Here is a 21,857-nt window from a genome sequence, read left to right as displayed (position 1 = left end):
TGTGCCTGGTTCTGGAGCTCCACCAACACAATTGGAGCTGTATGTAACTAAATAAATTAAGTAGACCTTCTGGGGATGTTGAGAATAATGGTTGTCGGTGATTGAAAACAGGAAAGTATTTCTGGTTCTGTTTGTATAGTCTGAAAACGATAAAATTACATCTGTGTTTTTACATTTCTTTTGCAGAGCTCTTGCAGACATTTTGAGGCAACAAGGACTAAATAAGGAGAATGAAAATATTGCAGCATTGGAGGGTTCACCCAAAGACATGGACACACCTCTCCGAACGTCCAAGAACCATTACACCCCAGTTCACACCATGCTAGCAAACCACGGTGGGTACCTGCACTGTTTTTACTTCACATATCCAAGAATATCTTGCAAAAATGATTCAAACTGTACTTGTCCTAAGCATAGGTTCCGAAATGGTCTTTACCTCTAGTAAGCTGCATGGTGCACTATGAGTTGAATCAAAGTCCTTTCTCTGTATAAAATCGATACCCATGATGACAGAGTTACTATGGAAACAGCGGTTATGTTAAATAGTTAGATCAAATGAAACTAGGTTCAATGTAAATGACATGAGAACATAATAGAGAAGGTGTTATTAAAGCCATATTCTTTGCCCTCAGTTACGTTCTCTGAGTGGTGGAGATTCAGTCTGAATTTCATATAGACAGTAGTGATTGGTAGGAATTGTGGAGGTAGATTATAGAAATCCCATAGAAACGAGACAAGCAGGGATGACTGAATCAGGAGACATTCTATTATGGACTTTCAATAGCTTTTTATGACTACACAGTAATCTCCATTGTACCCGCTTCTATGTAACAGTATATATAACTACTGTCATTATACTTGGCTGACATGTGTACAACAATGTTATTTCTATGGTATGCAACCTTTGCATGGTAAAGTGGGACCTTATTGTTTTCATTAATGGTTAAAATGGTCTTTGACACACGCACTGAAATAGATGATGGGCAGTGTTGGGGAAGCTACTCTGAAAATATAATTAACGAGCTACCAGTTACTTCACACTATTGTAAGTTAAACTACACTAAAGCTAACCTTAAAGTTACTTTTAAAAAGTAGTTCACTACAACCAAACTACTTAGCGAAAAAGTATCATACCTGAATCTGAAATGTCACAGACTACAAATTGCAAGAACATATCACTCTGGAGTCAGATGTTAACAGAATGTGTATTCTGGCCTATTAAACTCAAACATGTGAAATTCGGCACACAAAAAGTGTTTAAAGTGAGAATTAGGCAGGTTTAATGCTGAAAAATAAGGGCAATTCTTGCCTACTTCACCAATATTTAATTTTTGAAAAAAAAGTATTGTGTAGTTCCAGTAGTAAGCTACACCACTACATGGCAAAAAAGTGGTGTGTAGTTCCAGTAGTAAGCTACAGCACTACATGGCAAAAAAGTGGTGTGTAGTTCCAGTAGTAAGCTACACCACTACATGGCAAAAAAGTGGTGTGTAGTTCCAGTAGTAAGCTACACCACTACATGGCAAAAAAGTAGTGTGTAGTTCCAGTAGTAAGCTACACCACTACATGGCAAAAAAGTGGTGTGTAGTTCCAGTAGTAAGCTACACTACTACATGGCAAAAAAGTTGCCTACAAAGTTACCTACTACATGACAACACTGCAAGATTTGAATTTAGGTCAACTACCACAAAGCTGCTGCAAAAATGTATTTAAATTTCTAGTTTAACCACATGTAGTTAACTATTCCCCCAAACTGATGATGGGGGCCCTGCTACTTAAGTATATTTTTTAAAGACTGAAAACGATATAGCAGTTTAGACAAAGGGCCTCGGCTGAGTCTATTTTCATGCTGTGTTCCATAAGCCTACTCAGCATTGGCTCAAAATGGAGATGCAACTTAACATGTTCTTCGGGAGACACATGGCTTTTGTCCTGAGATAATTCTGTCTTGCATCGTTGTTCCTCCTTCTTTTATCCGGTCTCCAGATCCCTGCTCCGGGGATCGCTTGCTAAGTGCCCTAGTATGGTGTCCCAGATTCAGTGTTATGTTTCACTCTCGTGTCAAAGTAGACACTCCTCCTCATCCAGGGAATGTGTCCGAGGAGAACTGTTACGTGCTACACCATGGGATGTGAGCCGCTTTTCTCAGACTTGACTCGAGCCACAAAAGCCAAAGCTGCTGGTATGTGCAGTTTATTAAATGAAACTACTGTAAGGGCTAGCCAACAGAGGTAGTTACAGTTATGTTCGCCTGAATTCCAGCACTTGACACTTCAATAATTCTCATTGGAATCAATAACCACTTTGACTGCCATACAGTTGCCCAAAACTAGGATTGTCTAACCCCTTATCGGCTTTCATCCCCTCAAACAGCTTTCACTGTGCTTCATTAATCAATAATGTTAACCCTGAAGTGACCTCAAGACTACCGTGACACCCCAGTGTTTTACATTAAGATATTGTGGGCAATGCTGGATACTTCCCCGGTGTTTACCATTAAGATATTGTGACTATGGTGGATACTTCCCTTGTGTTTTACATTAATATATTGTGGACTATGATGGATACATCCCCAGTGTTTTACATTAAGAGATTGTGGACTACGCTGGATACTTCCCTAGTGTTTAACATTAAGAGATTGTGGACTACGCTGTATACTTCCCTAGTGTTTAACATTAAGAGATTGTGGACTACGCTGGATACTTCCCTAGTGTTTAACATTGAGAGATTGTGGACTACGCTGGATACTTCCCCAGTGTTTCACATTAAGAGATTGTGGACTATGCTGGATACTTCCCCAGTGTTTTACATTAAGAGATTGTGGACTACGCTGGATACTTCCCCAGTGTTTTACATTAAGAGATTGTGGACTACGCTGGATACTTCCCCAGTGTTTTACATTAAGAGATTGTGGACTATGCTGCATACTTCCCCAGTATTTTACATTAAGAGATTGTGGACTATCCTGCTAACTTCCCCAGTGTTTTACATTAAGAGATTGTGGACTATGCTGCTAACTTCCCCAGTGTTTTACATTAAGAGATTGTGGACTATGCTGCATACTTCCCCAGTGTTTTACATTAAGAGATTGTGGACTATGCTGCATACTTCCCCAGTGTTTTACATTAAGAGATTGTGGACTATGCTGCATACTTCCCCAGTGTTTTACATTAAGAGATTGTGGACTATGCTGCATGCTTCCCCAGTGTTTTACATTAAGAGATTGTGGACTATGCTGCATACTTCCCCAGTATTTTACATTAAGAGATTGTGGACTATGCTGCATACTTCCCCAGTATAAGAGATTGTGGACTATGCTGTATACTTCCCCAGTGTTTTACATTAAGAGATTGTGGACTATGCTGCTAACTTCCCCAGTGTTTTACATTAAGAGATTGTGGACTATGCTGCATACTTCCCCAGAATTTTACATTAAGAGATTGTGGACTATGCTGCATACTTCCCCAGTGTTTTACATTAAGAGATTGTGGACTATGCTGCATACTTCCCCAGTGTTTTACATTAAGAGATTGTGGACTATGCTGCTAACTTCCCCAGTATTTTACATTAAGAGATTGTGGACTATGCTGCATACTTCCCCAGTATAAGAGATTGTGGACTATGCTGCTAACTTCCCCAGTGTTTTACATTAAGAGATTGTGGACTATGCTGCATACTTCCCCAGTATAAGAGATTGTGGACTATGTTGGATACTTCCCCAGTGTTTTACATTAAGAGATTATGGACTTTGCAGGATACTTCCCTAGAGGCTGACTATTTTGTTTGGGTTCATGTCAGTCCTGCAATTGGTCTTCATCCCTTGTGGCCTCCTTCTGACACGACTCATCTTTCTGTTGTGAAATGCTGTATGCGTCTCCCTCAAGTCTGGCATCAACTGTACTATATTGGGTTAAACTGGCCTTGACTGAACTAGCCTCAACACATACAGTAATCCATTACATACTGTATTACAGTGCTAGTTGGTGTCTTTGGTGGCTCATGTAGATTATATGTGGATATACCTGGGAATCTGCAGTAATACATGAGATCCTCATATGAATATATCTGTTTTCATAATTCAGATTGTATTCTATGTTGTTTTATTTTTACACTTGGAAATATATTATGTTCTAACATAATTTTCTCATTGATGTTGGTTGGTCTCTGCTTGGACCCTAAAGTCTTCTGCTAAAGGAAAATCAGTTAAATGACCCTTTCAAGATAATGTATCAGTGTATTTCAGCATAAGAACATAGTCGACGTCTCCTACAGTAGAACCTGAATTCAGCCCTTAGGCGCTGTCCTTAGAGTAGACCAAGGATAGAAAGCTGATTATCCCCATCACAGCTTGTCAAACACTGGCAGGGATACAGTGCATTCGGAAAGTATTCAGACCCCTTCACTTTTTCCACATTTTGTTACGTTACAGCCTTATTCTAAAATTGATTCGTCCGCCTCTGGCTGGGCCACTAAAGGGTATTCAGAGACTTGTTCTGAAGCCAATCCTGCATTGTATTGGCTGTGTGCTTAGGGTCATTGTCCTGTTGGAAGGTGAACCTTCGCACCAGTCTGAGGTCCTGAGCACTGTGGACCAAGTTTTCATCAAGGATCTCTCTGTACATTGCTCTGTTCATCTTCCCCTCAATCCTGACGAGTCTCCCAGTCCCTGCCGCTGAAAAACATCCCCACTGCAGGATGCTGCCACCACCATGCTTCACCATAGGGATGGTGCCAGGTTTCCTCCAGACGTGACGCTTGGCATTCAGGCCAAAGAGTTCCACCTTTGTTCTCATGGTCTGAGAGTCATTTAGGTGCCTTTTGGCAAACTCTAAGCGGGCTGTCATGAACCAGGGCCAATGGTCCCAGGTGTTCCTTCTCATTATGATAATTTGAAATGTGGTTCGATCTCTGCCTCTATGGCCCAAAGGTCTGAGTGACACTATTGACTTTGAAGTTGCTCCATTGAGATGAGGCTGTTGAACTATTTGCCAGCTAATGCAGACTGGCACTAACAGGAAGGAAGAGAGCTAGGGGAGGGGAACTCAATAGGCCTTTGTAAGACAGACCGTCATGTTGTTTCTCCTCTATTTTCAGCTTAAGCTTTCACTGTCTGATACACACTCACTTTCTCAGCCTACCTGCATCTTTTTGTGCACAACATTTTGGTGTTCGATTGGCAGGACAAATGGAGGTTGTCAGACTGCTGGCCGGCACTTTGACGGTCCATTGTGGACCTCTGCACTCTCAATTACAGGACTTGTTCCAGCCAGACACACTATATCATCTTGGAACAAATTATGTTACACAGTGATCTTTAAGACCAAGGAACTTCAGGATGAAATGTTTTGTTGCAAGGCACATTTTTTATAAACTGACATTTCATAGATACAGTACTACAATGCAGCTGTCATGATTATGAAGATAGATCCAATTACACAGTTTATGAATCAATTATATAAGGTCCCTCCATAGTGTAGGTCTATGTGGGGTAAAAGTGGTTTACTGTATAAGTTGAGGATGGAATGAATCAGTTTTAAAACACAGGAGAGTGTCTCGGTTAGAAGGGTTCTTTAGAATCTCTCCACTGATCTTCAGGGTCAAGTGCCCAAGCCTGAAAGACATTTTGCCATCCAATTAAAGTTGGAATGTTTTACCTGCTTTGGCAAAAGGGCAGGGCTTTTGACCCTGAATGGGCATCTTTGTTTAATTTGTGAACGATATGAGAAAGGAAGGTCTTCACTAGCTCCCCCAGCTCGCAGCTTTGGGGAGACCTTTTGCGGTGGTGATGATCCTGAGTGTACATCAGACAGCATAAATTGTTAATGTGAAACCTTCCTTTCCCTCTGTGCCCCTGTTCCTTTTCCAGTTGTCTGAGCCAAAGAGGGAGTGAAATACAGAGGCCTCCTCACTATCTTTCAGAGTACTGGCTGAACTGAACTAAGACTCCATAAAAGACAAGCTGCCGTGAACACAGCTATTCAGCTAACTCAGGAATGAGGCTAATGCATCATATAATACGTTCTTTAACTAGGGTGGTTAAGAGTTTCCCAAACTCTGATATGTGTACACAGTTGTTTGTGATTTCGTGTGTGAGGGTTGGAACGAAAATCAGCAACGGATATGCTTAGTGAATTGTCTCAGTCAGATAAATGGTATTGGTCATCTCATGCTATCTTAACTCTGCATTTCTCCCACAGGGCACTATGGGAAAGAGAACTTCCGCCAAGGCCAACTTGATCATAACTTCATCTCCTCTGGATTCGTGACACTGGGACGACCGCACCTAAAAGGTATTGTCTGTTGGTCTGATGACAATTACTATGTCTTCAAGAGTAAAGACAGCGTTGACGTACAGACTTCTAACACAAATCTCACTCTCATTTTCACCTTGCCTCTCACCTCCACACATTTCCTCCACTCTTTGTCCAAAATGTCTTCCTCCGTTTTTCGAACCACTGTTTGAGTAGATCAGGGGGAAACAGTGCAATAGCCCATCCAATTATTTTACTTGCTCACTTCTCATCTGGCAGTCACCTTGGGAAATGGGACTGAAGCTTTTGGCAGAACAATAACGGCATTTCTCAAAGCTAATTGAAAAGAGAAAAGCCTCAACGAGTTACTGCTTTGTTCAGATGTGAAAAGTACTCTCTCCTTTTTGTTATGTTTTTCCCCTTGACTGACTCATAAAGGCATTTAAACAATGGCCATGTGTGGATGAAATAACACTCAGCATTACCAGCACTGCATGCTGTACTTGTCACATCCTCCAACTGTTCTTCGTGCCAGATAACTGTCTACTGTACGAGAACAATGCAGTCAGTTGAGCTGACAGAGTCTCGTCCCCGCTCACTAAGGAGGCTTAAAATCATTGATAATAGTTATACATAAGTGACTTCCTGTCAAATGCCAAGAAAACTACATTATGATATACACCTATTGAATTTATCAGTTGAAATATAAATAGACTGAATTGCAACATAGAAAACTAAATGTTCTTAATCTGAAAGTTTAGGATGATAATAGCTAGAGTTGGTGCATAAAGCTAAGTAGTAAACAAGTGGCTGTTCTCTGTCTTTGCAGCGCAGCACTCTGTAGACGATTTAGGGCAGCTGTCCTGGCAGGGAGATCTGGACGTTCCTAATATCTCCTACAGTATGTAACATGTTCTCACTATGGAGACCCCTGCTTCCTGCCGGAGAACAGCCACACACCTGCTTTCTGCTCCCGCCAGATAAGACCACTCTCACACACTTCACACACCTTGACCCTGGGCCCATAGAGTGGGTTTGGCGGCTAATCGCACCAGCTCCTCATAATGCAGGGCATCAGAGCAGACGCCCTGCCACTATCATTAACCAGCCCAGTACAGCTTTCAGAAAGCATGGCTGTCTGGTGTCCCTAATGCTGAACATAGAGAAACAACTCCACAAGGAGGAGTGGAAAACAGGCTTGAATGTCTGTGCTGGTCTGTTCTCCAAAGTATGAAGCAGTCATGGGTTCTGTAGATGATTAGGATAGACAAGGAGGGTGACAAGCATTAAAATGGTTGCTATGACATGATTAACATTGTGTGTGTGTGTGTGTGTGTGTGTGTGTGTGTGTGTGTGTGTGTGTGTGTGTGTGTGTGTGTGTGTGTGTGTGTGTGTGTGTGTGTGACGAGACACATTCTGATCCTGTTATTGTGTTTGCAATTCCATAACCACTTCTTGTACATTTTAGGTGTCTGCAAGGTAAGTGGTATTTTACCAAGTGACAAAAACAAATACTATTTTACATTTGCTTCTATTCAAATTAAAATATTTCCTTGCAAATCTATATAGTTGTTCAATATGTTCATGTCTTTATACAACAAATGTATGTGAAAATTAGGCAGGCTAAATGGGGTTTGAACAGCAATCCTCTGCCTTCCTGTTCGGCCACATCACTGCTGCCTGGTGTTACAGTAACTGTCATTACAAAGACGAGGGCTTTTCCACCTCAAACAGCTGGCTGTCAACAGGCTCTCTGTCTGCTCCCTGTACCTCCTGTTACTATCACCAGTTTGACATCCAGTATTGGCACTGACCCAGTATATAGCTTACTCTCTTATTTCTTATTTCTCCTGTTTTCTTCATTATATTCATATATATTGTAGTGACCTGCACAGACAGCTGTGTTTTATGTGTTATGCTGTTCGTTGGTTGTGTTGTACTCACCAGTACCCAGTGTTCACGGGGTCCGACATGCCAGTCAAACTGCTATCTGCCAACCACGGGAATGCCTGGAATGTTCTGGTGCCGGGCATCCTGATGGTTGGTGGAGCGGCGGGTGGGGGGTGTGGGGGGGGTTTGGCTGGGGGGTGGAGCATCACCAGTTTAAGACCATGCTTAGCCATTGTTCTCTCTCTTACGTCTGGTCTTATCCAGAGACAGTCATGGTTGATTTATACGGGTATCCTTATTTGGCGTGGGCTATGGCCAAACAGTAGCCTGTGTTGAGTTTGGTTATTAAATTTGGAATTTGTAAACTCAATTCTTTGTCTGGCAATTGTTCATTTATGATCTAGCCAGGTCATTACGATTTATACAGTGCCTTGCAAAAGTATTCACCCCTCTTGGCGTTTATCCTATTTTGTTGCATTACAACTTGAAATTTAAATTGATTTTTATTTGGATTTCATGTAATGGACATAAACAAAATAGTCCAAATTGGTGAAGTGAAAAAAAAATAAAAATTGTTTCAAGAAAAAAAAGAATAAAGAAAGGAAAAGTGGTGTGTGCATATGCATTCACCCCCTATGTATTCACCCCCTATGTATTCACGCCCTATGCTATGAAGCCAATAAATAAGATCTGGTGCAACCAATTACCTTCAGAAGTCACATGATTTGTTAAATAAAGTCCACCTGTGTGCAATCTAAGTGTCACATGATTTGTCACATGATCTCAGTATACCTCAGTACCTGTTCTGAAAGGCCCCAGAGTCTGCAATACCACTAAGCAATGGGCATCACCAAGCAAGAGGCACCATGAAGACCAAGTAGCTCTCCAAACAGGTCAGGGACAAAGTTGTGGAGAAGTACAGATCAAGGTTGGGTTATAAAAAAATATCTGAAATGTTGAACATCCCACGGAGAACCATTTAAATCCATTATAACAAAAATTGAAAGAACATGGCACCACAACAAATCTGCCAAGAGAGGGCCGCCCACCAAAACTCACGGTACTGGCAAGGAGGGCATTAATCAGAGACAACAAAGACACCAAAGATAACCCTGAAGGAGCTGCAAAGCTCCACTGCGGAGATTGGAGTATCTGTCCATAGGACCACTTTAAGCCGTACACTGCACAGAGCTGGGCTTTACGGAAGAGTGGCCAGAAAAAAGCCATTACTTATTATTATTATTTTTGTAACATTTGGTGTTCGCCAAAAGGTATGTGGGAGACTCCCCAAACATATGGAAGAAGGTACTCTGGTCAGATGAGACTAAAATTGAACTTTTTGGCCATCAAGACAAACGCTATGTCTGGTGCAAACCCAACACCTGTCATCACCCCGAGAACATCATCCCCACAGTGAAGCATGGTGGTGGCAGCATCATACCGTATGTCTGGGAAACTGGTCAGAATTTAAGGAATGATAGATGGCGCTAAATACAGGGAAATTATTGAGGGAAACCTGTTTCAGTCTTCCAAAGATTTGAGACTGGGACACAGGTTCACCTTCCAGCAGGACAATGACCCTAAAGCAACACTCGAGTGGTTTAAGGGGAAACATTTAATGTCTTGGAATGGCCTAGTCAAAGCACAGACCTCAATCCAATTGAGAATCTGTGGTATGACTTAAAGATTGCTGTACACAAGCGGAACCCATCCAACTTCAAGGAGCTGGAGCAGTTTTGCCTTGAAGAATGGGCAAAAATCCCAGTGGCTAGATGTGCCAAGCTTATAAAGACATATCCCAAGAGACTTGCAGCTGTAATTGCTGTGAAAGGTGGCTCTACAAAGTATTGACTTTGGGGGGGTGAATAGTTATGCATACTCAAGTTTTCAGCTTTTTGTCTTAATTCTTGTTTGTTTCACAATAAAACATATTTTGCATCTTCAAAGTGGTAGGCATGTTGTGTAAATCAAATGATACAACCCCCCCAAAAAATAATTTTTAATTCCAGGTTGTAAGGAAACAAAATCTGAAAAATGCCAAGGGGGTGAATACTTTCGCAAGCCACTGTATATATTCACTTTTTAAATTAGTTATACTATTTTGATATTGATTGCTGCACTGTTGGGTGGAGATGGCAAATTAAGCATTTCACTGTACTTGTGCATGTGACAATAAAACATATATTTGAACTTACAGTGCCTTGCGAAAGTATTCGGCCCCCTTGAACTTTGCGACCTTTTGCCACATTTCAGTTTTCAAACATAAAGATATAAAACTTTTTTTGTGAAGAATCAACAACAAGTGTGAAGAATCAACAACAAGTGGGACACAATCATGAAGTGGAACGACATTTATTGGATATTTCAAACTTTTTTAACAAAAAAACAAAATTGGCCGTGCAAAATTATTCAGCCCCCCTTAAGTTAATACTTTGTAGCGCCACCTTTTGCTGCGATTACAGCTGTAAGTCGCTTGGGGTATGTCTCTATCAGTTTTGCACATCGAGAGACTGAATTTTTTTCCCATTCCTCCTTGCAAAACAGCTCGAGCTCAGTGAGGTTGGATGGAGAGCATTTGTGAACAGCAGTTTTCAGTTCTTTCCACAGATTCTCGATTGGATTCAGGTCTGGACTTTGAACCATTCCATTGTAGATTTTGCTTTATGTTTTGGATCATTGTCTTGTTGGAAGACAAATCTCCGTCCCAGTCTCAGGTCTTTTGCAGACTCCATCAGGTTTTCTTCCAGAATGGTCCTGTATTTGGCTCCATCCATCTTCCCATCAATTTTAACCATCTTCCCTGTCCCTGCTGAAGAAAAGCAGGCCCAAACCATGATGCTGCCACCACCATGTTTGACAGTGGGGATGGTGTGTTCAGGGTGATGAGCTGTGTTGCTTTTACGCCAAACATAACGTTTTGCATTGTTGCCATAAAGTTCAATTTTGGTTTCATCTGACCAGAGCACCTTCTTCCACATGTTTGGTGTGTCTCACAGGTGGCTTGTGGCAAACTTTAAACAACACTTTTTATGGATATCTTTAAGAAATTGCTTTCTTCTTGCCACTCTTCCATAAAGGCCAGATTTGTGCAATATACGACTGATTGTTGTCCTATGGACAGAGTCTCCCACCTCAGCTGTAGATCTCTGCAGTTCATCCAGAGTGATCATGGGCCTCTTGGCTGCATCTCTGATCAGTCTTCTCCTTGTATGAGCTGAAAGTTTAGAGGGACGGCCAGGTCTTGGTAGATTTGCAGTGGTCTGATACTCCTTCCATTTCAATATTATCGCTTGCACAGTGCTCCTTGGGATGTTTAAAGCTTGGGAAATCTTTTTGTATCCAAATCCGGCTTTAAACTTCTTCACAACAGTATCTCGGACCTGCCTGGTGTGTTCCTTGTTCTTCATGATGCTCTGCGCTTTTAAAGGACCTCTGAGACTATCACAGTGTAGGTGCATTTATACGGAGACTTGATTACACACAGGTGGATTGTATTTATCATCATTAGTCATTTAGGTCAACATTGGATAATTCAGAGATCCTCACTGAACTTCTGGAGAGAGTTTGCTGCACTGAAAGTAAAGGGGCTGAATAATTTTGCACGCCCAATTTTTCAGTTTTTGATTTGTTAAAAAAGTTTGAAATATCCAATAAATGTCGTTCCACTTCATGATTGTGTCCCACTTGTTGTTGATTCTTCACAAAAAAATACAGTTTTATATCTTTATGTTTGAAGCCTGAAATGTGGCAAAAGGTCGCAAAGTTCAAGGGGGCCGAATACTTTCGCAAGGCACTGTAACAGACATGTTACGTGTCTCCACCACATCATTATAACCCTGCTACAATACACCATACTGTAACCCTGCTACAATACACCATACTGTAACCCTGCTACAGTACACCATACTGTAACCCTGCTACAATACACCATACTGTAACCCTGCTACAATACACCACACTGTAACCCTGCTACAATACATCATACTGTAACCCTGCTACAGTACACCATACTGTAACCCTGCTACAATACACCATACTGTAACCCTGCTACAATACACCATACTGTAACCCTGCTACAATACACCATACTGTAACCCTGTTACAATACACCATACTGTAATCCTGCTACAATACACCATACTGTAACCCTGTTATAATACATATTACTGTAACCTTGCTACAATACATCATACTGTAACCCTGCTACAATACATCATACTGTAACCCTGCTACAATACATCATACTGTAACCCTTCTACAACACACCATACTGTAACCCTGCTACAATACACCATACTGTAACCCTGCTACAATACACCATACTGTAACCCTGCTACAATACACCATACTGTAACCCTGCTACAATACACCATACTGTAATCCTGCTACAATACATGTTACTGTAACCCTGCTACAATACATCATACTGTAACCCTGCTACAATACACCATACTGTAACCCTGCTACAATACACCATACTGTAACCCTGCTACAATACACCATACTGTAACCCTGCTACAATACACCATACTGTAACCCTGCTACAATACACCATACTGTAATCCTGCTACAATACACCATACTGTAACCCTGCTACAATACACCATACTGTAACCCTGCTACAATACACCATACTGTAACCCTGCTACAATGCACCATACTGTAACCCTGCTACAATACACCATACTGTAACCCTGCTACAATACACCATACTGTTACCCTGCTACAATACACCATACTGTATCTCTAGCATCTCTCTTCAGTCCCTAAATTCATTTCAAGTGTGTATTATGATATTCTGGATCTTTTCCCCATGCATTCACATGGAACTGTAAATATGTATATATTTTATTGAGCAAAATCCTTTAGTTCTCTGTGGGGGCATACACTCTACTCATACAGACACTATAGGGCTGCAGGCTAACGCACAGTAGCAAGCTCATATAGCTCACGGTAGATCGTTTATGTGGCTGGCTAGTGAAGTGTCTGTTGGAAGGCTTTATGTGGCTGGCTAGTGAAGTGTCTGTTGGAAGTCTGATTTATAAATTATATCAGTGAGTGGTTTGAATTGGCAATGTCTATCCATCTCCACTCTTCCATGATGGATTGGCCAGGCAGACGTGTCCCTTAAGCCACTGTGGACCACAACAGATTTATTAGACACAGCTAAAGGCCAAGCTGCTGCCACACAGGAAATGCTTCAGGAGATTCCACTTCATTCATCTAAATGACAAACATTGAATTGATAAAATGTGTTTTTGAAGCTGGTGAAGATATCTCTGCCAGCTGATATAAGAATCTCCATTTGGAGGAGTTTCTGAAGAGGGGTGAGGTTCTTCCTGCATTGTTTGGAGGTCATTGCGAGGTTGTTGGATAATTTGAGAGAGAGAATCTTATTGTTACAATAAAACTATCCAAGATGTTTGACAGATTAGAGGTATGTTGGAGTGGAACAGCCATAAATCAGAGTTAGAAATGATTTGTCCTCAAATGAGACATTAACCTTGCAAATGACTAATTGGTTGTGAAAATACAAATCTTGCCAAAGCTAAGTTGTGTTACGAATGTAATAAATGCTAATCTGTTTGTCCTAACTGATTTAAGACAAAAATGTGAGGTCATTGCCAGTGGGCGTAGACTAATGTGGGTCGACTATTTCATAATATTGTTTCAAATATAATTTCGTCATTCTGAACCCCAGGCCTTTTTCCTTCAAAAGTACCTCCTTTCACAAAACCTAACTGTTTTTGAGGTCAAAAAAATTATCCTTTGTCCATCGTGACAATTTCAGATATCAAGTGAACAAACATTACCCTTGTCTTAAGGATTTTTTGTGTCCCCCCCTCACCCTCACCCCTCTGGCTGTGACATCCACTGATGTGCATCCTGCGTAATTATTTTTTCACAAGTTGCTCCCTGATTTTGTCCCAGGGGGAATTGGTTTCTTCTCATCCCAATCCATTTAAGGTGACCTTGTCTCATAGGGACAGTGCTGCAGCCCTCCCACATCCCTTCCTTTTTCTCTAATCCCTGAGGCTCCACATTGGTAGGGGAGGTCAAGTACACCAAGCAGGTGTCACCTGCATGACAACCTCCATTATGTAGATCGCTCCAAGTCTCAGATCTAAAGGCAGACATTTCAGCTAAGTGATATCCCAGAAAGGAGGGGTACTGAAGAGGAGACTGTATACAGTATATTTTTATTTAACTAGGCAAGTCATTTATGAACAAATTCTTATTTACAAAGACGGCCTGGGAACAGTGGGTTAACTGCCTTGTTCAGGGGCAGAACAACATATTTTTTTACCTTGGTAGCTCAGGGATTCGATCTAGCAACCTTTCGGTTACTGGCCCAACTCTCTAACCGCTAGGCTACCTGCTGCCCCACTATATCACTAAGAGGGACAGTCAAAGACCCAGTGCAGAGGAGTAAGACAAGTGGAAAAGGAAATTGCTGGGCAGAGTGTCTTAGCTGTGACCTCTACTGTTCACTCCAGACTGGGAGGGTGTTAAAAGCTTGACCCCTGAGTAACCTCCCAGTAGGGTGAGCCCCCCAGCCGTCCATCGCCCCTCCTGACCAGTCTACTGTGACCACTTCACTGTGTCTTCGGCTGTATGACAGCCAGGGGAGGAGGAGAGGCATGCCACGCATGGCCCTGCCAGCTAGATCCTAATGGACAGGCCTGAGCACCAAGACGGACTGTAATCCAATAATAGTGGGCCATTGTGACGGAGGCACAGAACTCTCTACCTTCACACGCATACGACTCTCTCCCCACTATTGTGAGTTTTCTGTCTAAAAAAATACAGGAAGAAATTCTAAAGGATTTATTCATGGTGATATAGTTGATGGGAGAATATTCTCTTTGTTGCCTGTCTTTGGAAAGAGGCGCAATCCATTTTTATTTTAAGAACCAGGGCACTATTCAGAGTTGGGGCTCTTGCAAGACATCTAAAGTGCTTCTTGTTAAGGTCATGTCTGTTGTGACATAACAGTTTGTGTCATAGCATGCCAAATGTTGCGTTAGATATGGAAATGTGTACAAATTGTTTGCAACTGGTAGTTTAGATAATCTTGACATTATTTTCGATCGTAATCCAAAATCAATCAGTCAATCAATGCAGCATGGTGAAGGTAAATCATAGATTAATTCAGATGTATAAAAGATACTTCACAAACCCATAAAGGCTATCGAGCGACACTGCTCTCACTGACCTCGTTCCTTTCTGTTCTCAGCAAGAGCCACATTGGCACAAGCTGTGTTTTCCTTCTCTCTCCTGATGAGCATGTCTCTGAGCAGAGTCCAGCCTCTGCTCTGTGCTGTAGGAATCTGGAACAGTCAAATGCACAATATGAATTGATTATAATCCTTATTCAGTCTGTCTATTAAAGAAGCAGGCTAAAGGAAGTGATTAGGTTGGCTTCATGAGTCTCATGCTCCCTTAGTCCCACATGCCTTTAATAGTGGGCTGAGTGGCTGTGGGCTGGGGCTCAGCTCTCTATCCACTAGCCTTCTGATTTGTATTATTTATTTTATTAGTTTAATTTTACGTTTATTTAACTAGGCAAGTCAGTTAAGAACAAATTCATCTTTCTTTATCTTACTGATAAACACACTGATACCCTCACATCACCTCTAGTGATCCATGGTCATTTCATGCATTATGCACTGCTGTTGTGTGTGTTTGTCCAGTGAAATCACATTTGAAGGGCCGGAGATGGATCAGCATGTACGGTGTGTGTGTGCGCGTGTGTGCGCGTGCAAGAGCAGTATGCATATTGATGCCATCTGAGTTTTGATGGTACTCTGCATTATGAATTGGCATGGAAACAGATAGATATGCATTAATTCATTGCTTACTTAGCCCAAAGTGTCTTTACGTCAAATTGGAAAAATAATTATCTTTCTACCATCTCCATATCAGGAGTTGGTGCATTTATTCTTGAGAACGTACCACTTCAGAAAAGAATTGCAGAGCCTCCTTGAATTCCAATGCGCCTGTTGAGCTTGAGTTAGGATTCAGTGTGTACGACAGTGTTTACTATTCAGTTAAATGATTTTCACATTTGTATCATGTTGTGTGAATGTGCTTTGTGAAAATGATACACCAACTTGCACAGCAATACAAACATAACTGTACAGCCTTTTGTAGGGAATTTGTATTTGTGATCTCACACAGTAAAGCACATGTTAAGTGTGATGCAGGTAAAAGTCCTTGGGAGGCTAGTATGCCTTATTATAGTTCTCCTCAGGTTTAAGAGACTCCTATTCATTATATCCTTTACATAGCATTCCATTCATAATGGAGACAGCAAGGAGGGGACAGCAAAGAGGACAGCAAGGAGAGAGAGAGAGTATATACTTAAATTCACACAGGACACCAGATAAGACAGGAGAAATACTCCAGATATAACAGACTGACCCTAGCCCCTGACACAAACTGCTGCAGCATAAATACTGGAGGCTGAGACAGGAAGGGTCGGGAGACACTGCGTTTGGCCAGTAACTGAAAGGTCGCTGGGTCAAATCTCCGAGCCGAGTAGGTGAAAAATCTGTCGATGTGCCCTTGAGCAAGACACTTAACCCTAATTGCTCCTGTAAGTCACTCTGGATAAGAGCATCTGCTAAAATGTAAAGCATTCCTCCTGTCTTCCCAGCATAGCTTTTTATTTCATTAGTTTGCTCATACAGTTGGAAACATCACACCATATTAAAGACAATGTCAGGCGGGTTATTTGAAGGATTAATTTACATCTATATATTGTATATAGATACACAGCCTTTTATTAGGGCAGGGATATATTGCTGTCTCTCTGCATCAGGGTCATTAATAAGAGACATGCATTATTCATCGACTGTGCATTTTGATGGCAAGGTATAAAACAGCATTTTTGATGTTAACAGGGAAACAGTCGGACACTAGCGAGAGATGAGGGGACCACGCAGCCTTCAGCTTAGGGGTTGAAGTAAAGATGAAGTATAAGACCACTGGCAGGGCTTATTACCTGCCGGGCTGGAGCACGAGGAACCAGAGAAGAGAGGAAGGGTGACAATTACACAGCCATTCAGCTACAGGGCACGGCGTATGCTAGCATGAAATGCTATTAGCGGACCGACAAAGTTGTGAATTGAATGCTATAATGATGAAAAATCCCTCTATGACATATCCAATCATGTTAGGATGGAGATTAGTGTTATCTGCACTCCACCTGTCAATATCTATTATGAGGAGAGAGCAGCACAGGGCAGTGGTGGACATGGAATTGCTTCTGTCAGCATGACGCCAACGAGCTAGCCAACACCAGAAGAGCAGCAGTGACCATACCACACCTGTCTGAATACTAATACCAGGGAGAGCAGATCTAGCATGCATAGTAGGACAGCTACAGTACTGTGCTGTACGTGGCCCAGACACTCAGTGCTGCTATCGAAGAAAGGCTGTTGTTCTGTAAAGGGAGGTTCTGCCATTACGTTGAAGGGATAGCTCATTCAAACCTGGACCAAAGCTGACACAAATGGAGCAAATGGCTGAGAGATACAAACCATCTGACACCCAAATGCCAAAATGCTGCAACAAGCCCAGGCGGGGCTGTGTATTTGGTGGTTTGTTGGCTGTGATGTGTACAGGGAGGGACAATGTCTTAGCTAATGTGGAAAGCCGATGGAGTGTCTACATTTTTCAGAATGTATTGACACATAAATAGAGACACAGGTGCACGCAAACACACACGCACATACACACACACACAGGAATATCCACAATCAGCTCATCAGAGAGAGAGAAAACTGCAGTGAGTGCAAATCAGTGCCCAGTAGGGTGGAGAACGAGCAATGAGATGTGTGTTTTGTTATGCACATCAAATCCTCTAGCTTTTCGGCATAATGGTGGTGGTGGAACATTGAGCTGCAAGCGACAAGCTCTCATTCCAGCCACAAATGGCTGGTAATTGCAGCTCGGTGGGAATGGCGTCCCAAAATCACAATTGCGGCTGCTGGCTGCTTCATTAGGCAACGCCTCAGAGTAGATTCAAATCAAATCAAATCAAATGTATTTGTCACATACACATGGTTAGCAGATGTTAATGCGAGTGTAGCGAAATGCTTGTGCTTCTAGTTCCGACAATGCAGTAATAACCAACAAGTAATCTAACTAACAATTCCAAAACTACTACCTTATACACACAAGTGTAAAGGGATAAAGAATATGTACATAAAGATATATGAATGAGTGATGGTACAGAGCGGCATAGGCAAGATGCAGTAGATGGTATCGAGTACAGTATATACATATGAGTTGAGTACGTAAACAAAGTGGCATAGTTTAAAGTGGCTAGTGATACATGTATTACATAAGGATGCAGTAGATGATAGAATACAGTATAGACGTATACATATGAGATGAATAATGTAGGGTATGTAAACATTATATTAAGTAGCATTGTTTAAAGTGGCTAGTGATATATTTTACATCAATTCCCATTATTAAAGTGGCTGGAGTTGAGTCAGTTGTGTTGGCAGCAGCCCCTCAATGTTAGTGGTGGCTGTTTAACAGTCTGATGGCCTTGAGATAGAAGCTGTTTTTCAGTCTCTCGGTCCCAGCTTTGATGCACCTGTACTGACCTCGCCTTCTGGATGATAGCGGGGTGAACAGGCAGTGGCTCGGGTGGTTGTTAGAGTGACGAGAATATATGTGTATATATATATATATATATATATATATATATATATATATATATATATATATATATATATATATATATATACGCACACTGAGTGTTCAAAACATTAGGAACACCTTCCTAATATTGATTTGCAGCCCCTTTTGCTCTCAGAACAGACTCAATTCGTCGGGCATGGACTCTATAATGTGTCGAAAGCATACCACAGGGATGCTGGCCCATGTTGACTCTAATACTTCCCACAGTTGTGTCAAGTTGGCTGGATGTCCTTTGGGTGGTGGACCATTCTTGATACACATGAGAAACTGTTGAGCGTGAAAAACCCAGCAGCGTTGCAGTTCTTGGCACACTCAAACCTGTGCGCTCGGCACCTACTACCATACCCCTTTCAAAGGCACTTCAATATTTTGTCTTACCCATTCACCCTCTGAATGGCACACATACACAATCAATGTCTCAATTGTCTTGAGGCTTAAAAATCCTTATTTAACCTGTCTCCTCCCCTTCATCTACACTGATTGAACGAGATTTAAAAAGTGACATCAATAAGGGATCATAGCTTTCACCTGGATTCATCTGGTCAGTCTATGTCATGGAAAGAGCAGGAGTTTTGTACACTCAGTGTATATCCTCTGTATCCGGTGCTGTATCCTGTAGTGTTCACTCATTCAGGGAAGCACAGCGTGTCAACTCTCTCCCAGACCTGTAACACGAACATAGTATTGACATCCTAAACAAATCCATAACCCATTCAGAAACACAGCTCTGTGTTGTTCACATTGAAGACACCCTGATGAAGGGAGTTGTTGCTTAGGGAAATGAAAAATCTAATATTTGTGGCATGAAGGAAAACGCGGGTTGACTTCAGAACTGTGCTATTGAATAAAATAGAGGTGTGAGAGCCGAGAGTGGGCCGGTATGACAGGCCTGTTATCAGTAGACTGTCCCTTGGGTGTTGTCCTGGAAAAGAAGGAACCAGGCTTCAGCAGCAGGCAGTACTGACAGAGAGAATGAGAGAGAGGTAGAGAGAGATGGAGAGAGAAGGAGAGGGATAGAGATAGGGAGAGAGGGCAGGAGAACCAGGCAGAACACAAGGTTTTTGGAGTTCTGAGGGGTGCAATCCCCAATAATGTGAGACATCAATCAGGACCATTTCCTCGTGCTGTGTGGACACTTTCTATTAAAGCTCATTAAGAGAATGCAAGGAGTCTTTTATGCTAATTTCCCGATCATCATGTTGCAGTGTGATATCGGCAAGAGGCTGGTCCCATTAATCTGGCAATGGAGAACAGTGGCTTTGAAGGCCATATCTTATAATAGCAGCTATTTGTCTTCAAACAAATCATTGTGGTGCACGTTCTCATGAACTGTCGACACCGCCCATCAGTAATGGCATTTTCTAACACCAAAATCTTGAGAATCTTTATTTTTTTATACAGCCAAGTTGATTACAACGGCAAACTATGATTTACTGGGAAAAACAAATACCTTTCAACTATAAGTCAAATTACAGTCTTATGCATCGGCTTGGGTTTAGATTATCACATATCAGAATATTTTTGGTGTGATAGGGTTCAATAATATAGAGTAAAATACAGAAACAGACTAAAAAACATCTAAGATGTTTGTATAGGAAAGGAAAATAAATCATTTGCCTTTAAGGAGCAGTAATGATGCATTTAGCACTCTCATCTCCTTTGTATCCTTATCATTTCAGGTGTCTGGACACTCTCATCTCCTTTGTATCCTTATCATTTCAGGTGTCTGGACACTCTCATCTCCTCTTGTGTCCTTATCATTTCAGGTGTCTGGACACTCTCATCTCCTTTGTATCCTTATCATTTCAGGTGTCTGGACACTCTCATCTCCTTTGTATCCTTATCATTTGAGGTGTCTGGACACTCTCATCTCCTCTTGTATCCTTATCAATTCAGGTGTCTGGACACTCATCTCCTCTTGTATTCTTATCGTTTCAGGTGTCTGGACACTCATCTCCTTTGTATCCTTATCATTTGAGGTGTCTGGACACTCTCATCTCCTCTTGTATCCTTATCATTTCAGGTGTCTGGACACTCTCATCTCCTTTGTATCCTTATCATTTGAGGTGTCTGGACACTCATCTCCTCTTGTATCCTTATCAATTCAGGTGTCTGGACACGCTCATCTCCTCTTGTATCCTTTTCATTTCAGGTGTCTGGACACTCTCATCTCCTTTGTATCCTTATCATTTCAGGTGTCTGAACACTCTCATCTCCTTTGTATCCTTATTTTTTCAGGTGTCTGGACACTCTCATCTCCTCTTGTATCCTTATCATTTCAGGTGTCTGAACACTCTCATCTCCTCTTGTATCCTTATCATTTCAGGTGTCTGGACACTCTCATCTCCTCTTGTATCCTTATCATTTCAGGTGTCTGGACACTCTCATCTACTCTTGTATCCTTATCATTTCAGGTGTCTGAACACTCTCATCTCCTCTTGTATCCTTATCATTTCAGGTGTCTGGACACTCTCATCTCCTCTTGTATCCTTATCATTTCAGGTGTCTGGACACTCTCATCTCATTTGTATCCTTATCATTTGAGGTGTCTGGACACTCTCATCTCCTCTTGTATCCTTATCAATTCAGGTGTCTGGACACTCTCATCTCCTCTTGTATCCTTATCATTTCAGGTGTCTGGACACTCTCATCTCCTCTTGTATCCTTATCATTTCAGGTGTCTGGACACGCTCATCTACTCTTGTATCCTTATCATTTCAGGTGTCTGGACACTCTCATCTCCTTTGTATCCTTATCATTTCAGGTGTTTGAACACTCTCATCTCCTCTTGTATCCTTATCAATTCAGGTGTCTGGACACTCTCATCTCCTTTGTATCCTTATCATTTCAGGTGTCTGAACACTCTCATCTCCTCTTGTATCCTTATCATTTCAGGTGTCTGAACACTCTCATCTACTCTTGTATCCTTATCATTTCAGGTGTCTGAACACTCTCATCTCCTCTTGTATCCTTATCATTTCAGGTGTCTGGACACTC

General features: G+C 41.7%; 1 protein-coding gene across 7 annotated transcripts in view; it reads left to right on the top strand.

The window, feature by feature from the left end:
- LOC110486600 (protein shisa-6) overlaps window positions 1–21,857 on the top strand; it is a 73,933-nt gene that overhangs the window by 7,849 nt on the left and 44,227 nt on the right. For 4 of the 7 annotated variants that reach the window (XM_036941318.2, XM_090196832.1, XM_090196831.1 and 1 more), the window contains exons 3-5: window positions 187–335; window positions 6,198–6,290; window positions 7,081–7,152. In XM_036941318.2, the coding sequence (XP_036797213.1) occupies window positions 187–335; window positions 6,198–6,290; window positions 7,081–7,152 (314 nt within the window). The remainder of the gene's footprint in view (window positions 1–186; window positions 336–6,197; window positions 6,291–7,080; window positions 7,153–21,857) is intronic. The other 3 variants (XM_036941319.2, XM_090196833.1, XM_090196834.1) reach the window with 1 other exon arrangement.

The sequence above is a fragment of the Oncorhynchus mykiss genome, chromosome 13 (assembly GCF_057628025.1).
Source record: "Oncorhynchus mykiss isolate SJ-2025 chromosome 13, ASM5762802v1, whole genome shotgun sequence".
NCBI lineage: Eukaryota > Metazoa > Chordata > Actinopteri > Salmoniformes > Salmonidae > Oncorhynchus > Oncorhynchus mykiss.
Note: the sequence above shows the minus strand (reverse complement) of the source record. Positions and strands in the feature narration are given on the sequence as shown.